The sequence below is a fragment of the Syzygium oleosum genome, unplaced genomic scaffold (genome assembly GCF_021117445.2).
Source record: "Syzygium oleosum isolate NSW1041296 unplaced genomic scaffold, Sole_v2.1 Sole_v2.01, whole genome shotgun sequence".
Classification (NCBI taxonomy): Eukaryota; Viridiplantae; Streptophyta; class Magnoliopsida; order Myrtales; family Myrtaceae; genus Syzygium; species Syzygium oleosum.
This window is the reverse complement of record NW_026607485.1, coordinates 18,475,979-18,497,427: the sequence shown is the minus strand read 5'-3', so window position 1 is coordinate 18,497,427 and position 21,449 is coordinate 18,475,979. Positions and strand designations below refer to the sequence as shown.

The following is a 21,449-nucleotide window of genomic DNA, read 5'->3' as shown; positions in this document are numbered from 1 at the left end:
GCCTCTTGATCGACTTAATCCAGCCAAATAAACACGTGTTAATATCCGATTCCAGCTGGAGAATCTCTGGCTGGCATCGGAGATTTGATTTAACCAATTTGGAGTCGGTGATAACTAATTTTGGGCAGGAAATCGAGCTACAAAAGAGAGGAAAAAATCATTATCCGAGAAGAGAACCCGTTTGAGAAAATTCCTGAGAGAAAGGGGGAGAGAACCAGAGAGAGAAAGAGAGATTTCTAGAGAAAAAGTGAGTCGAAGCTCCCAAGATCGAGTGATCGGCGCTTTTCCAGCCTAAAGGGTGAACCTCCTCACCGGTGAACTTGTGTTGAAGCTAGTCACATTGGCCTAAAAGTCAAGCTCGGCTGGCATATCCGGACGTTCTCTGACGAAGCCGAGGCCACCAGCTCAGAGTTCAAGTGCTAAGGAAGAGTTCTATAGCCACGGATTCGCTCAGAAACTTCATTTGATCCTCTGACGAAGCAGGTAAAGTTCGTTCAAAAGTTCGTTCAAAATCACAGTTCTACAAAATTCCCAAATATGGACTTAAGTTCAATCTTGCTGATCACGTGATTTCTTTTGTAACTTTGAGTTCTTTGATGATCGAAACATGTTTCTAAACATTTTTTCGTTGTTTGATTGCATTTTGATGGTTAAACCTGCATAAACCGAGTCGGTTGTCCATGAACCACCTCGCCAGAGCCTGTACATCCTCGCCAGAGTGTTCCCCGTGGCCATAAGCCATCCAAGTTAGCTTTTTCTCACCTTGATGATTTTATATTGATTTGGACCAATGTAGACGGCTAGGGCGATCTGTATGAGAATTTGTGAGCTTAAATGGATTGTTTAGGATAGTTTGCAAGTTAGGTTTTTTTTATCGGTTTTTCATCGGCCGGCGGTGGTTCGGCGACGAACTAGTTAGGTTAGACTGATAACAGGTGATACGAACTCTTCATTAAACCAACTGAAATGGTTAAAATCTCACCGGGAAGGTCGTCGACAGTGAGCTTGAACTGACAGTCTTGATAACAATAAATTCAGAATCATGCACACTAGGTGCTCAGCGAAATGCTGAAGAGAAAAAATGCAAAACTGCGTCGTTTTGCATTTTTTCTCTTTAGAGAGTCAGCCGATACTGGCGATGCTCGGTTCGGTTCGGCCGAACCGACCTTAACTGGGCCGGTATGGTTCGCTTTCTCGGCGGGAAAAGTTTTAAAATATATAAAATAAAAAAAATCAATAAAAAATGCAGACAAAAATTCCAAAAAAAATTCTAAAAAATTTAAAAATTTCTATAAAAATTCATAAAAATTAAAAAAATTTCAGAAAATCGACAAAAATGTAAAAAATCCAGAAAAAATCATAAAAAAAATCATAAAAGTCCAGAAAATCTTAAAAAATCAAAAATTTTAGAAAATCCATAAAAATCTAAAAAATTCTTAGAAAATTCATAAAAATGAGAAAAATTTAGAAAATTCTTAAAAATTTGAAAAAAAAAACCCAAAATCCGATAAAAATTTCAGAAAAATTTTCAGAAAATAAAAAACCTGACTTCAAAAAAAAAATCAAAAGTTTCAAAAATTCACAGAATGACCTAAAAACATTGTGGCTAACCTTTGCAAGTGAAATTATAATTTCTAGAAAATCCTTAGTTTAGGGGTTTTTACCCCTAAAAAATCCTAAAATCCCAAAACAACACACATGACTGAATGAATAAGCCTTTAGGGCTTTACTAGGGTTTTGGAGTTTTGAATTGATTGTCATTTTAGAGACCCAAATTAGGATTATTTTGTTTGATTGCAATTGATTGCGTTGCTTATATTGATTAATTGAGTTCTCACGTTTAGAATGGTTAGTGTTAGTAGATAGACCTTGGAAACTCGTGTGGCATGTTAGACACATCATATCGTTTTAGGTACCGAAAGAGGTTAGGGATCTCGATTCGGAATCATTAGTGTAATCAAATCCCCGTATTCAGAATCTATGGTTCGCAGAATCGTGGTATTTCTCCCGTACCTCGATTAGGTTTCCAGTCAACCTACCAATAATGACTAGTGGCGACTCCAAATCAAAAACCTAGATTGAATAGAATAATAAGAAAATCACAACCCGCTATCACGTGAGGTATGATTTGAGAGAGGCCTCCCGTTTGTCTAGTGATGGGATGTTTGTGGGACGTCTGGACGAAATATTTACATCGGACCTTAGTAGCCCGTTCGGGGACAGTTTTCCCATTCGCGACAAATGGAAATACCTCCTTAGCGTGCCCCAAAAGGTGCGGCGTGACAAAAATGTCTTGAACGAATTTTCAATCTTGGCGATGTTGATAATCTCACTACCGAGAATAGGAAGAAAGAAACTATATGATCTAAATTTCCCTTAGTGATCACACCTTGGTAAGCCATCCTGAGGTTACAAAACTTTCGATCACTCATGAGCATAGTGAATCCATCAAAAGAGACCGAGGGAAAACAAAGAGAAAGATAACAAGAGATGACTCCCAAGATTTTAACTTTATTCACTAACTCAATTTTGAGGAAAATGACACTGCAGGTACCATAACTTTCGTATAGCGCTCACTTGAATGCCATAACCTTTTTCCGATCACTTAAGCGCCATATAACTTTTCAATCGATCACTTGAGTTCATAATTTTTTAAAAAAGTTCACCACAAGTGCTATGCCACGTTGAATTTTCGGCACTTGGGTGAAAGTTTTTAAAATTTTTGGCACTTAAGTGATTGATCGAAAGTTATGGCACTCAAATGAACGTTTTTTAGAAGTTATTGCATTAAGGCTCCGTTTGTTTCGCATAAAGTGAATGAATTGGAAAATATTTTTCTAAATAATTAATTAATGAAAAATATTTTCATTATTGACAATAATTTATGTCTAAATATTTTCGTGGACAATGAAAATACTTTTCAAAGATTCATTTTTGTGAGCAATATAATCAATCACTTTTAGGAATTCATTATTCGCGAAACAAATGCACACTAAGTGATAAAAAAAAGTTATTATACTCAAGTGAACGTCGTAAAAAAGTTACGGCACTTGAGATTTATTATCCTCTCAATTGTGTATTGTAATAAACGACCTAGGGAGCTGAGAACCTAGGACCTTTTTGAGTAACCCCAAGTAAAGAAGTACAGCATACCTAAAATACGAATTCACATAAATAACGGTATCATCAAATTCCTAATCTAAATAAACGCAATACATAATTGTTTAGAATAATTTTACAGATCGAGAAAACATATTGTATTCTCATTTCTAATAATGACAAGAGGTGATCTTTAAATCTTCAAATATGGATTTGAAATATTTTTTTGGAATTGGCGATCAAGAGTGTTAACCATAAAATGGGCTTGGTATCAGCACAAGATGGGTTTCTTGGATTATGCAATGTGTCTCCACCGCCTCTCTTAGCATTAATTTTCATGGAGAACCCCTCAAGAGGTCAACGCCAGAGAGACCCTTTGTTCCCATATGCAGTCATTATTGTGAAAAAAGCAGAAGATGACGTGAGTTTCAAAGGAATCGGATTTTTTTTTGGTGAGAAAAAGGACTAAGATTTAACAGGTATTACCTCACACTATTTCATTTACTGTTCGTAGACGATTCTATCTTCTTCTTAGATTGGAAAGGTCAGGGAGTGCCAAAACCTAGCATCTATCCTTCATCAATATTGCTCGCATTGAGTCAAGAAATCAACCTAAACAAATCGGGTATCTTTTTTAGTGTCGGATGCCCATTTCAGCTGAGAAGGAACATGACCCAAGAGATGTGCATACTGAGATTGGCAAAATTGGAAAGTATTTGGGCATCTCATCAGATTGGGGCTAAACAAAAAAAAAAAAAAAAAACAAATGTTCGCATGGATATTGGTAAAAATAAACATAGAGTCGAAAGGCTTGAAAGAGAATTTTATCTGCAAAGCTAGAAAAGAAATATTAATCAAAGCAATAGCACAGACTTTACCACAATATGCAATGTCTATATTTAAATTCCAGTATCTATTTGCAAAGTCATAAAAAGAAAGATAGCTTCATTCTAGTGGAAAACACATGCCTCCAAAGCTGGCTTTCAATGGAAAAATGGAAAATGCCAAAGAAAAGGAAAGACAAAGGTGGTTGGGGATTTATAGATATCCTTACTTTCAACAAAGCAATGTTGAGAAAACAAGCCTAGAAAGTCATGCAAGCTTCGAATGCTTTATGGTACAAAATACTAAAAGGAAGGTACTTCCCAAACTATGATATGCTTCCAAGGGCTCTCACCCTTTATGGGGTTGGCAAAGCCTACTAATGAATAGAGAACCCATTTCAAAGGAGATGAGATGGAAAGTGGATAATAGCTAGCGAATCAGAATCAGAGAGGATATATGGTTAGAAAACCAACAAGATCCCAAATGGTTGCTGAATTGATTGACTCAGTAGAACAACAACAATGGAAGCAGAACAACAATGGAAGGAGCAACTATTGGGGAACCATTTTTTATGAGCAAGTTGTTAATGAAATTCTAACAACTCCAATACCAATAATCTCGATAGAGGACAAGCTAGTTTAGTCAGCAAATCAGTTTGGGTGCTAATCTATTAAAAGTGGTTAGAATCAACTTTAAAAGATTGAAACCACATAAGACAACGAGCAGGCTTCATCCTCCTTCCAAACTCCCAATTCTCTGTGGAGCAAAATTTGGAAGCTAAAAACACTTGCCAAAGTCAAATTATTCATTTGAAGTGTCTGCCAAAATGCTCGACGAACCAGGGTTAGCTTGTATAAAAGGAAGCTTTTACTTGAGCCTCTCTGCCCTATGTGCTATAATGGCATGTGCTGTAAGGAACCCAAAACGGTGGAACATCTATTCCTCTTATGTGAGAGGAAACAGGTTTGGTCTAGTTCATAATTCAATTTCCAGTTCTCTCACCAACAAGTGACCAGAATCAAGAATTGGTTGCTAAGCTATGTAAATCTGACCCAAAAGAAACTACGCTTTGAGATAATCGCAACCACTCTCTGAAATATTTGGCTAGTGCGTAATTCCTTTCCAACACCAAAATCCTAGTCCCAGAAGCATAGTAGACTCAGCTTTTGCCATGCACTACAGTTATGCGAAGTGGAACAGGAGTAACAATGAGGTAGATTGTGCATCAGAGCATTTACCTCCAAGGTGGAGACCACCACAACTAGGAACGCTGAAGATTAACATCGATGGATTGCATCTCCTGGGGTTAAAAAAGGGGGGGGGGGGGGTGGCTTTTGCTTTCGTGTGCCGCGATTTTGAAGGGAGATTGATAGAAGGAGCTGCGCAACCAATCCAAGTGTCTTCCACCCTTCACTCCGAAACCGTTGCTTATCTCCATGCTCTTCATCACTTTGTTGGCCGATCTAGATAGAAATTTGTGCTAGAACGTTAAGCCACTTATCATAGAATGTTTAGGCTTCTTGGCCCTTTTGAGAGTCTTGAGCTGGTCTACTGCTCTTGAGATTCAAATAAGCTAGTAGATTGGTTGTCGAGACCTCCATATGTAAGGCCCTTCCTTATTTTAGAAGGCCTTTCTTATCCATTACCTCTTTTATGGGAGATCCTGTGTTTTGATACTCCTTATTTTAGAAGGCTCTTTGTTAAATGAAATGATAAGCCTCTCTTACGTCCAAAAAAAAAAAAAGAGATCTCAACTGAAAAAAACCTCTAAATTTCATGGACTCAATTGCGTATTCGATATAGTTAGAGGCCTAAAAGTATAATTTCGCGTAATTAACTTTTTGCCCCGACAAAAACCCAAAACCCTCCGTCTCTCCGTCCTCGCATCTTCGTCTTCTTCTTCAAACCCTTCGAACCTCCGGAAAACACCTCGTCTGCTTCCCGCGAAAACGCTGCTTCGCGCAGAAGCACCCATGGACATGAGCTCCGCCTCCGCCAATCCTATGCCCTCCTCTCCAATCGCACGACCCCTCAACGAATTCAACCTCCGGCAGGCCTTCGCCGCCGTCCACGGCCGCTGCTCCTCCCTCTTCCGCAACCTCTCTCGCCTCCCCGGCTCCCTCCCGCCCAATCTCCAATCCTCGCTCTGCGACCTCCAGAGCCAGGCGAGGCACGCGCTCGACGCCGGAATCTCGAACTTCAAGCTCGCCGCATCCCCCGCCGGGGCGAAGAACCCGGTTTTCGCGCGGGTGGCGGATGTCGGCCGCGCCCGATTGCCTTCGGCCGGTCCCAAGTCGCGCGGGCCGTTGTCGGTGGAGGAGATCCAGGAGCGGCTGGCGGGCGTGCCGGTGTTCGCGCTGAGCAATTCCGCGGAGGAGTTCGTGCTGGTCTCGGGCGTTTCGACGAGGAAGGCGTTAGGGTTGTTCTGTTTCAAGGAGGAGGATGCCGAGGCGCTCCTCGAGCAGATGAAGAGCATGGACCCCGGGATGAGGAGCGGGTCTCGAGTCGTGCCGGTTGCTTTGAACAAGGTGGCAGCTTTTGCATTGCCCTTTCTTGGATTATGATTTCAATGTGCCTTTACCTAATGGTTACGTGTTTATTGAGAAGATAGTGGGGGGTGGTTTATTGAAAGATTTGATTTTGCAGGTGTTTCAGCTTAAGGTTGATGGCGTTGCGTTTAGGCTGATTCCGGAGCTTTCTCAGATTAAAAACGCTATCAAAGTAAGTAGAGTCCCTGCACAGATAATGTAATGGCTGAAATGTGATGCGTTGGGATGGGCTTTCCTTGTTTATAGAGCTGAGTTTGGTTGATGTTGTGGTGAGAGAAGTTACTGTTTTGAGGTGACACATCTCAGGCTTTATCTCTTGGCTGTGATGGACGACTTTTCTGGATATATCCGGATTTGAAGTTCAATCATTGGATCAGCGAGTTTGGAATTTGAATTTGTTCTTCGGAATTGTAATAGTTTGTTTACTTAAGCATTCTGTTGACTTGTGACTCAAGGATCTTTGATTCTCGAACAGATTTCATTCTTATAAACATAATGGAAATTAGTGACGATCGCGATTCTGCTGGATAGAATAGATGGTTTTGAAGTAACCATGTTTTCGACGATGTTGGACCCTTCGTTTTTAGAAGACAATGACACTGACTTTTGAGCCTCACTGGGTCTTGGAAATGTGGAGGGCAGTTCAGAGTCGAGGCTTGCAGTAGTTGCCGTAGTATTAGGACGTGGCTGCTTTAATTGCCATCTTTGCCCATTTACTCTAATTTACAGGTCTCTTCTGGGGAGAGATCTACTAGCACTTGAAAGAGTAACGTATTTGGTCGATAATTGTAGAATAAACCATAGTAATGGTCAAGAGAGAAGGATTCTGTTTCACAGGTAAAATTAGATTTACTGGGGTTGGTGCAACAGCAGATGTTTTGTTAGAGTTGGCATACATGGTACATTACTTGCTGAACTCTGTTATTGTCTCTTCTTGGAAAGGGTTAATTAAACATTTGCAGGTGAGGCAAATGGCGGGCTTGTCTGACGAGGCCTTCCTCGGGGTTCCAGTTTTCCAGGTACTTGCTAACTTTTCTTCATCTGCAGAGCTCCGTTGCACCTCTTTAGAAGACTGTCGATGAAGTATTGCAAAGGGCATTGGAGACAATTTTAACAATTGGAATAGAAAATGTTCTAAAAGTGTGCAACTGCTGCCAGCTAACACATTCCTGGATTTGATTAAGGCAGATCTGTGAGAATCAAGGATTACTTATAGGAAGCAGTTGCTAGTGAAGCAATTGCTTAACAGGATTGAAAATAATAGCATGCAATAGCTATACCACAATCGTATCTGAGTTAGAATCTTTGAGTTTATAATTGCATGCTTCATTTCGCTTTCTTCTTAATACCTTTTAGCCTAGCCAAAGTCTGTATCATGATCTTGTTCGAACTCTCATGGTCCTGATGCAACAATCAAATAGTTGGATCGTTAGTTGGATGAGGGTTCAAGTATTGTATATAAATTTATTTAAATGAGGATCTCAATTACATGAACTAAATTAATCGTGTAATAGGTTGGTCGGAAATGTGGTGTGTAAGAAGGGATCGCTCAAAAACTGAGTATAGTCTGAAAGATTAGCGTCGCACTATTTAACAACTCAGATTCCTCCACAGCTTCCTATTGTTTTCTTTTCTCTTCATGAGTCCGACTAGTTATTTGTCTTGTGAATTAGTGAGAATTGGGTGGGTGTCATTTTTATTCCGGGCCCTGGGATTGTTTTCTCCTATTGCTGATATGAATTTGTCTTCAATCATTATTGTGGATTTTAAGTATGATGCCTTTTATACTCACTGATCATTGTTGATGCAGTCCAGAAGCTTGATACTAAAGAGCCAAAGCCGAAGCTATCGTCCAGTATTCTTCAGAAAGGTCAGTTCTTCAAGACAAATTGTAGCTTGCACCTGCATTGTTCTATTCATTGTAGTTCCGAGTTTTTCTCATCTGTGTCGTCTCTAGGAGGACCTGGAAAATTCATTACTCAGAGCTTCTCGCGAACAAAATCGGTTAAATCCCGTGTTTAGACAAGGTGACATTCAGGTATGATATTTGCATCAAACTTTTAATTTTTGGACATATGACGAGGTGTTCCTCCTGATTGACCAATTCTCTTTTCCTGGACTTGGTCGTGTAGGTTGCAGTCCTTGAGGAAATTATAAAAGGAATGAAGGTGAGTAAAACTGACCCTACTTTCATTTCTCTTGATTTTGCGTGATAAAAGAGTGTAATATCATTATCAAGTTAGTTTTTTCTCTACATATGCCAGCAGTTGCTACTGGTCCTCTTTTGGTTGTTCAAATGGATGGAGTAAATAACATGGGAAGTGATTGCAGGAAAATTCTAATTCAACATGGGATGATGTTGTTTTCATACCTCCTGGATTTGATGTTGCCACCGATCCGTCCCAGCAATCGGCACCTCGCAATAGTTGATGCTGTCCAAGCCAATGTCCTCCTTTCTTTGTCGTTTATCTTTGGCTGGTAATGTTGTATCACTCTTTTTGTACCTCGGAATGTCGATGTTTCACTAGGCTGGTACTTACTGCTTAAAATGATTTGAGTAAGGTATAATTAGAATGTGCAAGTCATTTTGAAAGATTCAACTACGGTATCATTCTTCAGTCGATGTCTAGCTCTCACTTTGATGGACGCAAGCAATGTTGTTAAATTTTTGGATCTTGAACCTCATTTTTTCCGATCGGGAATCTTAAGATTCCGGTGAAAGGTTGTAGAATAACTACAAAAAGAAAATTAATATTGCATATAAGAGCTTAGCTATGTTTTGCAAGTAATTATTGAGCTAATAGCACGATCATACCCCTTAAACAAATTAATTCTAAAACATGTGCCAAAAAATAAAAAGATCAAACAAGTGAATGCTCTGTATAATTTTGGAAGATGTAAGCATTTTCACGAGGAGAAATTAGTGAAAAAGCTACTAGCCAACCAAAAAGAATTAAAAGTGAACAAAAGATGTGTAGAAAACTCCTGATCTTGTGGATCAAATCAATCGTCAACTTACATTCCTCAATAGTCACGGTACTTCCCCCTCTTTCTTTTGCTTCCTCCTCCTCATGTTCATCTTCAAAATTTCAATGTCTTCATTCAAAATTATCCCAATATACATAAATAGTCAATTTATTGATTGTATAAATTCCGAGATGTATTTGTGACTATGGTGCTATTATCCGACTAGACTATCCGATAGTAAGTTCTCGATTCTTGTGAATTGTGGCTAGCAGAACTCTTGGTCTATACAATTATAGATAAGTTGACTGATCAATGAACTTGGTAAATTTCATGATGTACCTATCCTTCTTCTGTCTGTTAGTTTCCTATGAATTCGGATGTCCAATAATACTTGTGGTAAATATTACTTTCAAACTATCTTTCAACTCTAGCAGTAACTTTTGTGACGAACTATTTTTCATAAGGAAATTACTCGATCAATCCTAAATCTATTTAGTCCTAAAACTTTGCATGAAAAGATAAAGTAGTCCTTATGATCAATTTTTGCCGAAAATCGCTAACATGGTGGTCCAATTATCGCTAGCCGTCCTACGTGGCACACCGCAATGTCAGCAATTTTCGGCAAAGAATAGCCGAAAGGGCTACATTGGAATTTTGCGTTAAGATTTAGGACTAAATGGAAAAATTGAAAGTTTAAACTGAATTGACATTCGTAGGAAAGGTTTAGAACTTAATTTCCGCCTATTTTTCATTTCAACCCAATCGCCTAATTTTGTTGAAGAGATAAAAGATAACCAAGGTATTTTGGTACAATCTAACTGAAGGCTATTAGGGTTTAATAATATTGTCATAAAAGGAACACAAGAGTCATCGTGCAATTGGGGGGTAGATCATTTACATTCCATTAGTAACGAGGATTCGCAACATCACACATTTTTAGCGATTCACATGGTATCATCTTTAAACTACAAGATTTTCCACCGATAAATATGTCAATTATCCCTTCAATGATCCAAGGGCCTACAAGTACGATTAGAATGCTCTAACCAAAGGGTTTCTTGAACCAAAATCTGTACAACTTGTCATATTTACCATCCATTCAAACGTATATCCTCTTCTGACCAAAAATAGAAAACGTATATCCTCATTCTCTTCATTTTCAGCAACTTTGCTCAGCTCTTGCGTCACTTGAAATTTCTTGTTTAGTCCAAATCGCAGCTCGCAGTGTCAGAAACCCACTCGACATCAACTTCTGCACCGGAGTTCAACTCTGAATTTCTGTCTCGACCACATGCTTAACAAAGCATATGGATTCGGCTTTCGATTCGGTCCCGATTCGTCTTCTAGTTTTCTTAAGAGCAATTATTGGTGACTCCTTATAAAATAATGTTCTTGTCAGATACGTACGTACATATACAAATGTATAATGTAGGGGTGTGTTTGATTAGTTAATGAAAGACCGGATCTCGGATGTTTTGCTTGATTTAGTGGACTATTCAGAACTTTGATGATTAACTCTCCCTTGTGGCTTGTGTTCTGTATATATGTATGCAGGGGACTGGTAGGTTCTGAAGTCCCCCCATGATAGTATCACGATGCACGACTCTGCAGGGACAAAGAAAGCCAAAATGCAGTGAAACACTTCGGTCTGACTAAACAATGAAACATCAGAGAGAGAGAGAGAGAGAGAGAGAGAGAGAGAGCTCATGTAGTTATAGGAAACTCATTCAGCAACCCGAAAGAAAAATATTTTTTTATCTCTAATGATGAAAAACATCAAAGAAAGATAGCCCAATCCATAATTTATCATATTTTATATTATCCGATTGACTTATTCAAGATGAGAAGCAGAAGTATATATGATTATCATTGTTTTCGCTTCTTCTTACCCTGAGAATAATGAAACTCGACCTCAACATCTATGTGGTTACAAGGAGTTCGAAATCAAATAATACTTCATTACTTAGAACACGCATATTCATAATAAAATTCAACAGCTGCCTTCTCTTATTCGTCATCAACTACGCAAGCCCCTCAAATCCCAGTAAGTATATAAAAGGAACAATAAACGCTCTATTCTTGCACCAGAAACTCGAAAAGAAAGAGAGAGAGAGCAAAAAATAAGTCAAGAGCATCAACCCTACGCCATGGCTCCCCTCCATTATCTTGTAGTAGCATTCCCAGCCCAAGGCCTCATCAACCCGGCCCTCCAATTAGCCAAGCGTCTTCTACACGCTGGCGCGCACGTCACCTTCGCCACCACCGCGTCGGCTTACCACCGCATGGCCAAGTCCGACCCACCTGAAGGTTTGTCCTTCGCCTCCTTCTCCGACGGCTCTGATGAGGGGCTCAGGCCTGGGATCGACTTTGCACAGTACATGGCCGACGTAGAGCGGCTAGGTTCGGAAACCCTAAGAGACCTTGTCGTTACTAGCCTTAACAAAGGCCGCAAATTCGCGTGCATATTATACACCACGATCATTCCTTGGGTTGCTCAGGTGGCTCATTCTCTTCAAATCCCCTCAACACTCATTTGGACTCAACCTGCCACTCTTCTTGATATATATTACTATTACTTCAATGGTTATGGTGATATTATCAGAAACCTAGGCAAGGACGATCCTTCGTCATCGCTCCATTTACCGGGATTGCCGCCACTAACTTGCCGAGACGTGCCGTCATTTTTCACACCCGAAAACCAATATGCTTTTAGTCTGCCGCTTATGCAAGTGCAGTTGGAAGTATTCAAGGAAGAGAAGAATCCAAAAGTACTTGTGAACACTTTCGATGCGCTAGAGCCCAGGCCATTGAAAGCAATTGGCAATGTTACCATGTTCGGGATCGGCCCGCTAATTCCTTCCGCATTCTTGGACGGACAAGATCCCTTGGACAAATCCTTCGGAGGCGATCTCTTCCGGGGTTCGAAAGACTACATCCAATGGCTAGACACTAAGCCCGAAGGTTCGGTGATTTATGTATCATTCGGAAGCATCTCCGTTCTATCGAAGGCACAAAAGGAGGAGATGGCACGCGGTTTACTAGGCACCGGCCATCCTTTCTTGTGGGTGATTAGGAAGGACAAAGAAGAGGAAGGAGAGGGAGAGGAAGATCATTGGAGCTGTATGGAGGAATTGGAGCGAAAGGGGATGATAGTGCCATGGTGCTCTCAAGTGGAGGTGCTGTCCCATGCTTCAGTAGGGTGTTTTGTGACTCATAGTGGTTGGAACTCAACCTTTGAGAGCTTGGCTTGCGGGGTCCCAATGGTGGCATTCCCACAATGGAGTGACCAGCAAACCAATGCCATGCTCGTTGAGAATGAATGGAAGGTGGGGGTGAGGGTGAACACGAATGATAGAGGCATAGTGGAAGGAGATGAGATCATTAGATGCTTGGAATTGGTGGTGGGAGATGGAGAGCAGGGAGAGGAAATTAGAAGGAACTCCAAGAAGTGGAAGGGATTGGCAAGAGAAGCTGCCAAAGAAGGTGGGTCATCGGATAGGAATCTCAAGGCATTCTTGGAGGGGATCCAAATGGAAGCAAATGCTCATTAGAGTACCAGTACTTCACCTGTTATTTTTTTGCTTTTGTATTTGTATCTGGTTTGATATCTGTAACATGTTAAAAAATAAAGTTCTTGTTACTGCAAGTAGATAAACTCTCGTGTATAACAACAATAAGATGTATTGCAATAATACAAGGTTTTTTATTCATTTCGGAGCTTGATCTAGTTATCATGCTCGCTCAAACCTTGTAAATGTGTCATACAAGTCCGAATGTCAGCTGATTTTGTCTCTATTTTAAGAGCAACTATTACATATACCCGGGGCATTGCACCATGTTGGGTTTTGGACTGGAGCAGCCCATAATGGGCTTGAACCAAGCCCAACCCATTTCCATCTGAAATTTTCGATGGTGGGAACAAGCAAGAGAAGTTAAAGCTCTCACGAGAAAGAAGGGATGAGAAAGAACAAGACACCCCTGCATGTGTCACGGGCTAGCAGATCCTTGGCTGCAGAATAGCCTGTGCAGCACCTAGCGCGTCGTTCACACCAGGCCAGCCCTCGTTCACTAGCTATTCTAGAAAACAATACGGCAAATACCTTCCTTGTATCGGATCGTACCATGCCCATCTTGGCACGTGCGTCTTGTCTATCGAGCGAGACACACATAATACTTTTGGTACGACAACTGGTTTCGGCTTGCCATGGCCTCATAAGAAGAACAGTACCAGCTCCTGACCAGTTTGTACACGGGAGACCAATCCTGCCTTCAAAGCTCGTAAGGTATATTTGTTCCATCCTAGAATTCCTAGCACCAATCGACCTAACACTACTCTCATGACCAAGTTGCATTTCACCCCTTTAGCGTCCTCATTCTTTACCCAATAACCCCGAGAACCACTTACAGGGGTACAGGAGTATGAGAAAATCACGATTCGTAACATTCTCCCCCACTCAATTCTGCAACGCCCTCGTTGCAGACCGTTATGTCGCTTCCCTGCGTCAATTCTCACCATCAATGCCGCTTTTTCAGGACTTACATGAGTGATGGACGCTCGCCCAACAAAAAAACTTCTCTCCACTGGTAGCTTTCTCGATCAGAACTGTTTGGCACCTTCGGTCACTTGTGCTTTCCCTGACAAGTGTGGCATTTTTCGCCAACTGCACCATTCATCACCTACTTCAGAATTCTCATGATCTCGGCAGACCAATGGAGGTTTTTCTCCTTGTTTTTTTTTTGGTCGGAAGGTTTTTCTCCTTGTTGATAACGTGGTAGTAGACCCATCTTGAGACTCGCCAAATTGATCCAGGAACGGTTTCCCTATTCAGTGAGGAATCAATTCTTTTCTGTGCTCCCATTGTCATCCTAGAAGCTGGTCAAGAGCCGCACTTTGTCCGAGCATCTTTTGGCTCTTGCGATTCACTCTCCGCCCTCGTAGGACCGGGTAGACCACAGGTTTTCTTCGACTTACTCACCTACTGGGGGGATCCCGCTCTAGTGTCATATGTCACATGCCGGCAGATCCGAGCCGCAGAATAGCCCGTGTGGCGCCTGGCGTGTCATTCACACCAGGTCAGCCCTCGTTCACTAGCTATTCTAGAGAACAATGTGGTGAATACCTTCATTGTATCGGATCGTATCACGCCCAGCTTGGCATAGGCGTCTAATCCATCGAGCGAGACACACAAAATACTTTCAATACGAAAACTGATTTCGGCCTGCCATGGCCTTATCAGGAGAGTGGCATCAGCTCCTGACCAGCTTGTGCATGGGAGGCCAACCCTACCTTCAGAGCTCCTAAGGTATATTTGTTCCATCCTAGAACTCCTAGCACCCACTGTCTTGATACCACTCCCACGACCCAGTTGCATTTCATCCCTTCTACGTCCTCATTCTTCACTCGATAACCTTGAGCACCACTCATAAGGGTACAGGAGTACGAGAGAATCACGGTTTGTGACACATGCATGTAACGATATTGGATGTGCAAGTTAGAGTAAAAATTGGGTGCCCTCGTGTGTGTTGGAGTCGAAAGAGAAGAAACAAAAGAAAGAAACAAAGTCAGCGACCAGGTATGTGTGGAAGACCGAAAGCACACCAACATTTTCAAGAGAGAATTGCAAGCAAAGTGTGAGATCATGGGCATATTTAGGCTTCGTTTATTTCACGAAAAACTTTTTCAGGCATTTGATTCGCTTAGGAAAATAAGCCAAAGGAATTTTCCTAGTCAATGAAAAACCTATGCTAAAATTCAGGAAAATAATTTTTTCTTTTGAAAAGCCGGAAAACATTTTCCAAAATATGGCTAAGTATCGGCGCTTGGACACGAAACTCTACGCTTGAGCACGAAAGCCCTAACTTTGGTTCCCGAGTCCTAGCGCTTAGGACCAAGTCTCCGACGGCCAGGCTTGGGTGCATCGAGGCCGAGCTCAAGCCCCTAGAGCCCACGTTCGGGTCCATCGAGGCTGGGCCTAAACCCCCGGTGCCCGTGCTCGAATCCCCAACACCCGACCCTGGGCCCATAAAGGCTTTGTTTGGGTCTCCGAAGCTCAAGCTCTGGTCCACAAAGGCCATGCGCAGGTCCTCCGTGTTCAGACTCATGTCCTTGATTAATTAAATTTTCGTTCTTATTAAAAATATTTAAACAAAAATTCATATTTTTAATTATTCTTTAAAATTCTATTTTTTTTTATTTTTTTTATTTCTCTTTCTCTTTTTCCTTTTCCTTCTCCCTTGATTAGTGGCCGGCCACGGTGACCACCGACGATCAACCACAGGCGAGGGACGAGCTCGCCCGAGAAAGAAGGAAAAAGAAAAGGAAAGAAAAAAAATAATTAATTAATTGAAACTCCAAATTTTTTGGTAATTTTTATATTTTCCCTACCAAATGGCGGAAAACATTTTCTAGTTCATTTTCGAGTTTCAGCCAAACACCAGAAAATATTGTGACTTTCTAAAAAAAAATTCTAAAAACGTCACATTTTTTCGCGAAACAAACGGAGCCTTAGCTGTTAACTTACGGGTGTTAGTCCGAGTGCATGATTACACTTTTAAATGGGGCGGATACACCAGCATTATGTGGAGTAATCTCGGTTCTCGGGACTTGAGGTAGGATTTTGCAAAACCCGACAGGCGCATTGCATGTGCATATGATCCATTGAATCTAATAACTTATAGGAGGGATCGACATACACTATACCTATATGCTTTGCAGTCAGCTAATTACTTTACCTATTTAAATACTTAAAAAGAGAGTGTGTCTGTGAGAGAGAGTGAGCCCTCGTTGCTTAGTGGCATGATACATGTGCCCATGTTCGATTAATATTGTGTGCAACAAAAAGTCATAGAGATGATATTGTTCTCACCTTTAGTAACCATTTACTATCTTCATTCCACCAATCCTCGACCAGTGGCATGATGCATGTGCCCACATTTGATTGTATTGTGTGCAACGGAAAGTCATAGGGATGATATTGTTCTCACCTTTAGTAACCATTTACTGTCTCCATCCCACCGATCCTCAACCAGTGGCATGATACATGTGCCCACGTTTGATTAATATTGTGTGCAACGAAAAGTCATAGGGATGATATTGTTCTCACCTTTAGTAACCATTTACTTTCTCCATCCCACCGATCCTCGACCACACCTCAGCTTGTGCCGTTGCCGTCCCCCTTTCTCCATCCTACTCCCGTCTGACTTACCTGTTGTGCACCCTCTCTTCTCATACTCCGTCGTCGCGATCCTCTTTGATCGGCTCCTTCCACGCCATTGTCCTCAGCAGCAGTAGTGAGCTCGAGCAATCCACACTTGATACGGGCTTTAGATTCGTATCTGGGGCTCGATCGACCTTGAATCGAGGCCAATCCCGAGTCTAGTGCCTCCGGTTAGCCCCAATCTGTGGTCTGTTGGGTTCAACGCCACCCGTTGGTGTGCTTTTCACGGTCCACGACCGTCGTCGACCCCGAGTGGAGGCAAACTCAAAGTGCAAAGAAGTTAATAGAACCTAAACAACCTCATGGAGCTCGGAAACAGTTTGAAATGACAAATTCGCCGAAAATTTAGTGGTAAGACTTTGACATCACAAAGAACTTTTTTTCCTTATGTAGAACAGGAATTGAATATCAAAAGCCATAGCTCTTTTAATCCAAAGACTAAATCACGACTCAACTTAGTTAAACCCATCGTAACGAGAAAAAGGCAAAAATGTCCATAAATCTAGTAGCTTGCACTTATAATGACGCCGCTATTGCCTTTCTATCACTTGGGCAATCACATAACAATAACCGATTGAATTGATAATAGAAGACGACACGGGATATAAGTACTAAGTAGACGGATCAGACTATCAGACCAACACAACATAGAAGTCTAATTGGTTATGCAATTTGAGATACTTCTTCACCAGTAAAAAACTTCCAAAATTAATTTCAGTTTAGTTCTAAAATTTCATGAGGTTTATGAACAATTTACTGTTCTAAATAAAGTTAACCATACTAACACACATGAGAACTTAAGTAGCCACTTGGATAGGCTAAAAGCTTAAACTTGACCGATTCATGAGACTTGCGATGTAATTTGTAGGCCTTCAGATAGTTAGACTTCTGTGTTTGTGTCCGTTTGTGCGTTCTAAAGAAAAAATTACAAATATATGAAGAGTGCTAGAATATAAGCATCAATCATTCACCCTAAACTATTTTTTGTAATACAAAAAATCTCAAACTTGTACCCATCTGACACATTTACCCCAAATCACTGACATGAACTTCGACCGTCACTGTCCTATATGGTATAGCTAACGCTGATGTGGATGATTTTTGTAATTTTTTTAAAAAAAATTCTGAATTTGTTTTTCTTTTTTCCTTTTCTTTCCTTTCCTTTCCTTTCCTTTAAATTTTTCTTTTTCTTTTTTTTTTTCTGATTCCCTCTACCAGTCGCAAGGGCCTCGACAATGGCTGGCAAAGGTCATCGACCATAGGTGAGGGTTGCAGAGGGTCGCCATTGGTGAATTCGACAAGGCCAACGCTCGCCAGAGGTCGGCAAGGGCAATCCTCACCTGTGGCCGTTGACTGACGGAGGGAAATAAGGAAAAAAAGAAAAAGAAAAAGAAAATGAAAAGGAAAAGGAAACAAAAGGAAACGAAAGGAAAAAAGTTAAAAAAAAATATTTCAAATTATCCATGTCAGCTACGTAGAACGACCGATACTGACTGGACCACTACCTTAGCGATTTCTAGCCAAAATTTGCCGGAAGAACTAAATTGATAAATCGTCAAAAGGTTTAAAACTAAATTGGCCAAATAAGATTAAATTGATATTGGTATAATAGATTTAGGACTTTTTTAATAATTATCCTAGCACAAAAACCTTACAACTTTTAGACCGGGGGGAGATACGTTTGCTTTTAATATAATCACATATTATTGGTGACTAACATTTAGTTAATCATTATCTTTTCATGGCCTGGTCAGTACCTAGCAGGGCCTTTCTTGTTCCATCGAAAATCACAGAAAAAATTATTTGTTTATCGCTGAGATTTCGTGATCCGCCGCGAAACTTATTCCAATTCTAATATATATCGGGGGTATGATACTCATGATTTATTATGAGTGACATTCATCGTCACTATGTTTTTACATTAATATTGTGGGATAATTGCTCGAATTCCTCCTGGACTTTGGCACCACTGCACAATAGTCTTTGAACTTTGAAAAGTTGCAAATTGCTTTCCTAAACACAGACACTGTTGCACAATAACACCAAACTTTAAAAAGTTACATACATCTTTTTAAATTGTGATTTTTGTTTTTGTCATTAATTTTTCTTGACTGAAATTAACATTAACATTACCTAAAAAGGAACTTACTCATTTTTCTTGACTGAAATAACCTCCACTTCATAGAAGAGATAGCAAATTAACATCACCTAAAAAGGAACTTACTCATTGTTCTTGACTGAAATAACCTCCACTTCTACATGCTTAATGAAGTTGAGAAAACAGAGAAGATGTCTGATTGATGAGTAACAAAAATTCAGCTAAGTTTGTCAAGAAAAATGATTTAATACATTTTCAAGTAACGCATAATGATTATGCAGATAGAAAAGCTAGTCATTATAATAAATATTATAGTTCAAGTGGTAATTTGTAACTTTTCAGACTTTCAGGAGGTCAGAACTTTCTGATGATTAACTCTGTTTGTAATTTTTGTCTCCTAATCTTGGTCTGTTATGTACATATGCAGTGGACTGGTAGGTTCTGAAGGCCCCCCCATGATTTTGTCACGATACACGACTTGAGCAAGGACAAAGAAAGCCAAAATACAGTAAAACACTTCAGTCTGACCAAGTAATGGTACACGAGAGAGAGAGAGAGAGAGAGAGAGAGAGAGAGAGCTTATGTAGTGTATAGGAAGTTCTTTTATTCTAAATTATCTGTGACTTATCCAAGATGAGAAGCAGAGTAGCGTATATGGTTTCTATCGTTTTCGCTTCTTCTTGCCCTGAGAATAATGAAACTCCACCTCAACATCTTTGTGGAACTCACAAAGAGTTCGAAATCAAACAATCCTCTTTGTTGATGAGTAATTATCACTTAAAACGTGCATATTCGTAATAAATTCGACAGCTGCCTACTCTTATTCGTCATCATCTACGCAAGCCCCTCAAATCCCAGTAAGTATATATAAGGAACAATGAACGCTCTATTCTTGCACCAAAAACTCAAAAAGAAAGAGAGAACAAAAAAAAGTTATAGCATCAACCCTAAACCATGGCTCCCCTCAATTATCTTGTAGTAGCATTCCCAGGCCAAGGCCTCATCAACCCGGTCCTCCAATTCGCCAAGCGTCTTCTACACGCCGGCGCGCACGTCACCTTTGCCACTGCAGCGTCGGCTTACTGCCGCATGGCCAAGTCCGACCCACCTGAAGGTTTGTCCTTTGCCTCCTTCTCCAACAGCTCCGAGGAGGGGCTCAGGCCTGGGAACGACCTCAATGAGTACATGGCCGATGTAGAGCTGCTGGGTTCGGAAACTCTAAGAGACCTCATCGTTACTAGCCTTAACGAAGGCCCCAAATTCGCGTCCATATTTTATACCACAATCGTTCCTTGGGTTGCTCAGGTGGCTCATTCTCTTCAAATCCCCTCAACACTAATTTAGGCTCAACCCGCCACTCTTCTTGATATGTATTAATATTATTTCAATGGTTATGGTGATGTTATTAGAAACCTAGGCAAGGATGATACTTCAGCATCGCTCCACTTACCGGGATTGCCGCCGCTAACTTGCCGAGACGTCCCCTCATTTTTCACAACCGAAACCAATATGCTTTCGCTCTGCAGCTAATGCGAGTGCAGTTTGAAGTATTCAAGGAAGAGAAGAATCCGAGAGTACTCGTGAACACTTTTGATGCGCTTGAGCCAGGGCCACTAAAAGCAATTGGCAACCTTACCATGTTCGGGATCGGCCCGCTAATTCCTTCCGCATTCTTGGACAGACAAGATCCCCTGGACAAATCCTTTGGAGGCGATCTCTTCCAGGGTTCAAAAGACTACATCCAATGGATAGACACCAAGCCTGAAGGTTCGGTGATTTATGTATCATTCGGAAGCATCTCCGTTCTATCGAAGGCACAAAAGGAGGAGATGGCGCGCAGTTTACTAGGCACCGGCCATCCATTCTTGTGGGTGATTAGGAAGGACAAAGTAGAGGAAGGAGAGGGAGAGGAAGATCATTGGAGCTGTATGGAGGAATTGGAGCAAAAGGGGATGATAGTGCCATGGTGCTCTCAAGTGGAGGTGCTGTCCCATGCTTCAGTAGGTTGTTTTGTGACTCATAGTGGTTGGAACTCAACCTTTGAGAGCTTGGCTTGTGGGGTCCCAATGGTGGCGTTCCTCCAATCGAATGACCAGAAAACCAATGCCATTCTCGTTGAGAATGAATGGAAGGTTGGGGTGAGAGTGAACACGAATGAGAGAGGCATAGTGGAAGGAGATAAGATCAAGAGATGCTTGGAATTGGTGGTGGGAGATGGAGAGCAGGGAGAGGAAATTAGAAGGAATGCCAAGAAGTGGAAGGGATTGGCAAGAGAAGCTGCCAAAGAAGGTGGGTCATCGGATAGGAAACTCAAGGCATTCTTGGAGGGGATCCAAATGGAAGCAAATGCTCGTTAGAGTACTAGTATTTTACCTGTTATTCCTTTGCTTTTGTATTTATATCTGGTTCGACATATAAAACATCTAAGAGAAAATAAAGTTCTTGTTACCGCAAGTAGATAAATTCTCGTGTATAACAACAATGAGATGTATTGCAATAATACAAGGTTGTCTATTCATTTCGGAGCTTGATGTAGCCAGCATGTTCGCTCCCACCTTGTAAATGTGTCGTACAATCCAGGATGTCAGCTGATTTTGTCTCTATTTTAAGAGCAACTATCACATATACCCGGGGCATTGCACCATGTTGGGTTTTGGACTGGGGCAGCCCATAATGGGCTTCACCCAAGCCCAA

General features: G+C 41.0%; 2 protein-coding genes and 1 pseudogene across 3 annotated transcripts; all 3 read left to right on the top strand.

Annotated features, from left to right (window-relative positions):
- The first annotated feature begins 5,794 nt into the window (after positions 1 to 5,794).
- On the top strand, positions 5,795 to 9,073 carry LOC115683485 (protein TIC 22-like, chloroplastic). 2 transcript variants are annotated; one of them, XM_056320517.1, is made up of 7 exons: positions 5,795 to 6,452; positions 6,571 to 6,645; positions 7,436 to 7,492; positions 8,284 to 8,343; positions 8,431 to 8,511; positions 8,606 to 8,641; positions 8,741 to 8,809. In XM_056320517.1, the coding sequence occupies exons 1-7, from the start codon at positions 5,898 to 5,900 to the stop codon at positions 8,780 to 8,782; spliced, it is 906 nt and encodes a 301-aa protein (XP_056176492.1). In that variant the 5' UTR covers positions 5,795 to 5,897; the 3' UTR covers positions 8,783 to 8,809. The 2 variants fall into 2 exon arrangements, with proteins under 2 accessions (XP_056176492.1, XP_030463875.1); XM_030608015.2 differs by having other exon boundaries at positions 5,796 to 6,452; positions 8,805 to 9,073.
- Positions 9,074 to 11,515: 2,442 nt separating this feature from the next.
- On the top strand, positions 11,516 to 13,150 carry LOC115683488 (phloretin 4'-O-glucosyltransferase-like). Its single transcript, XM_056311779.1, has one exon. The coding sequence runs from the start codon at positions 11,588 to 11,590 to the stop codon at positions 12,989 to 12,991; it is 1,404 nt and encodes a 467-aa protein (XP_056167754.1). The 5' UTR covers positions 11,516 to 11,587; the 3' UTR covers positions 12,992 to 13,150.
- A 6,520-nt stretch (positions 13,151 to 19,670) lies between these two features.
- On the top strand, positions 19,671 to 21,163 carry LOC115666217 (phloretin 4'-O-glucosyltransferase-like; annotated as a pseudogene).
- The last annotated feature ends 286 nt before the right edge of the window (positions 21,164 to 21,449 follow it).

What these genes read in the sequence shown, in the direction of transcription:
- LOC115683485 (XM_030608015.2), top strand. Translation starts at nt 5,898, where the DNA reads ATGGACATGAGCTCCGCCTCCGCCAATCCTATGCCCTCCTCTCCAATC. An exon ending in TGCCGGTTGCTTTGAACAAG is followed by an intron (nt 6,453 to 6,570) that starts GTGGCAGCTTTT and finishes TTGATTTTGCAG; the next exon opens with GTGTTTCAGCTTAAGGTTGA. An exon ending in GTCCAGTATTCTTCAGAAAG is followed by an intron (nt 8,344 to 8,430) that starts GTCAGTTCTTCA and finishes TGTCGTCTCTAG; the next exon opens with GAGGACCTGGAAAATTCATT.
- LOC115683488 (XM_056311779.1), top strand. Translation starts at nt 11,588, where the DNA reads ATGGCTCCCCTCCATTATCTTGTAGTAGCATTCCCAGCCCAAGGCCTC.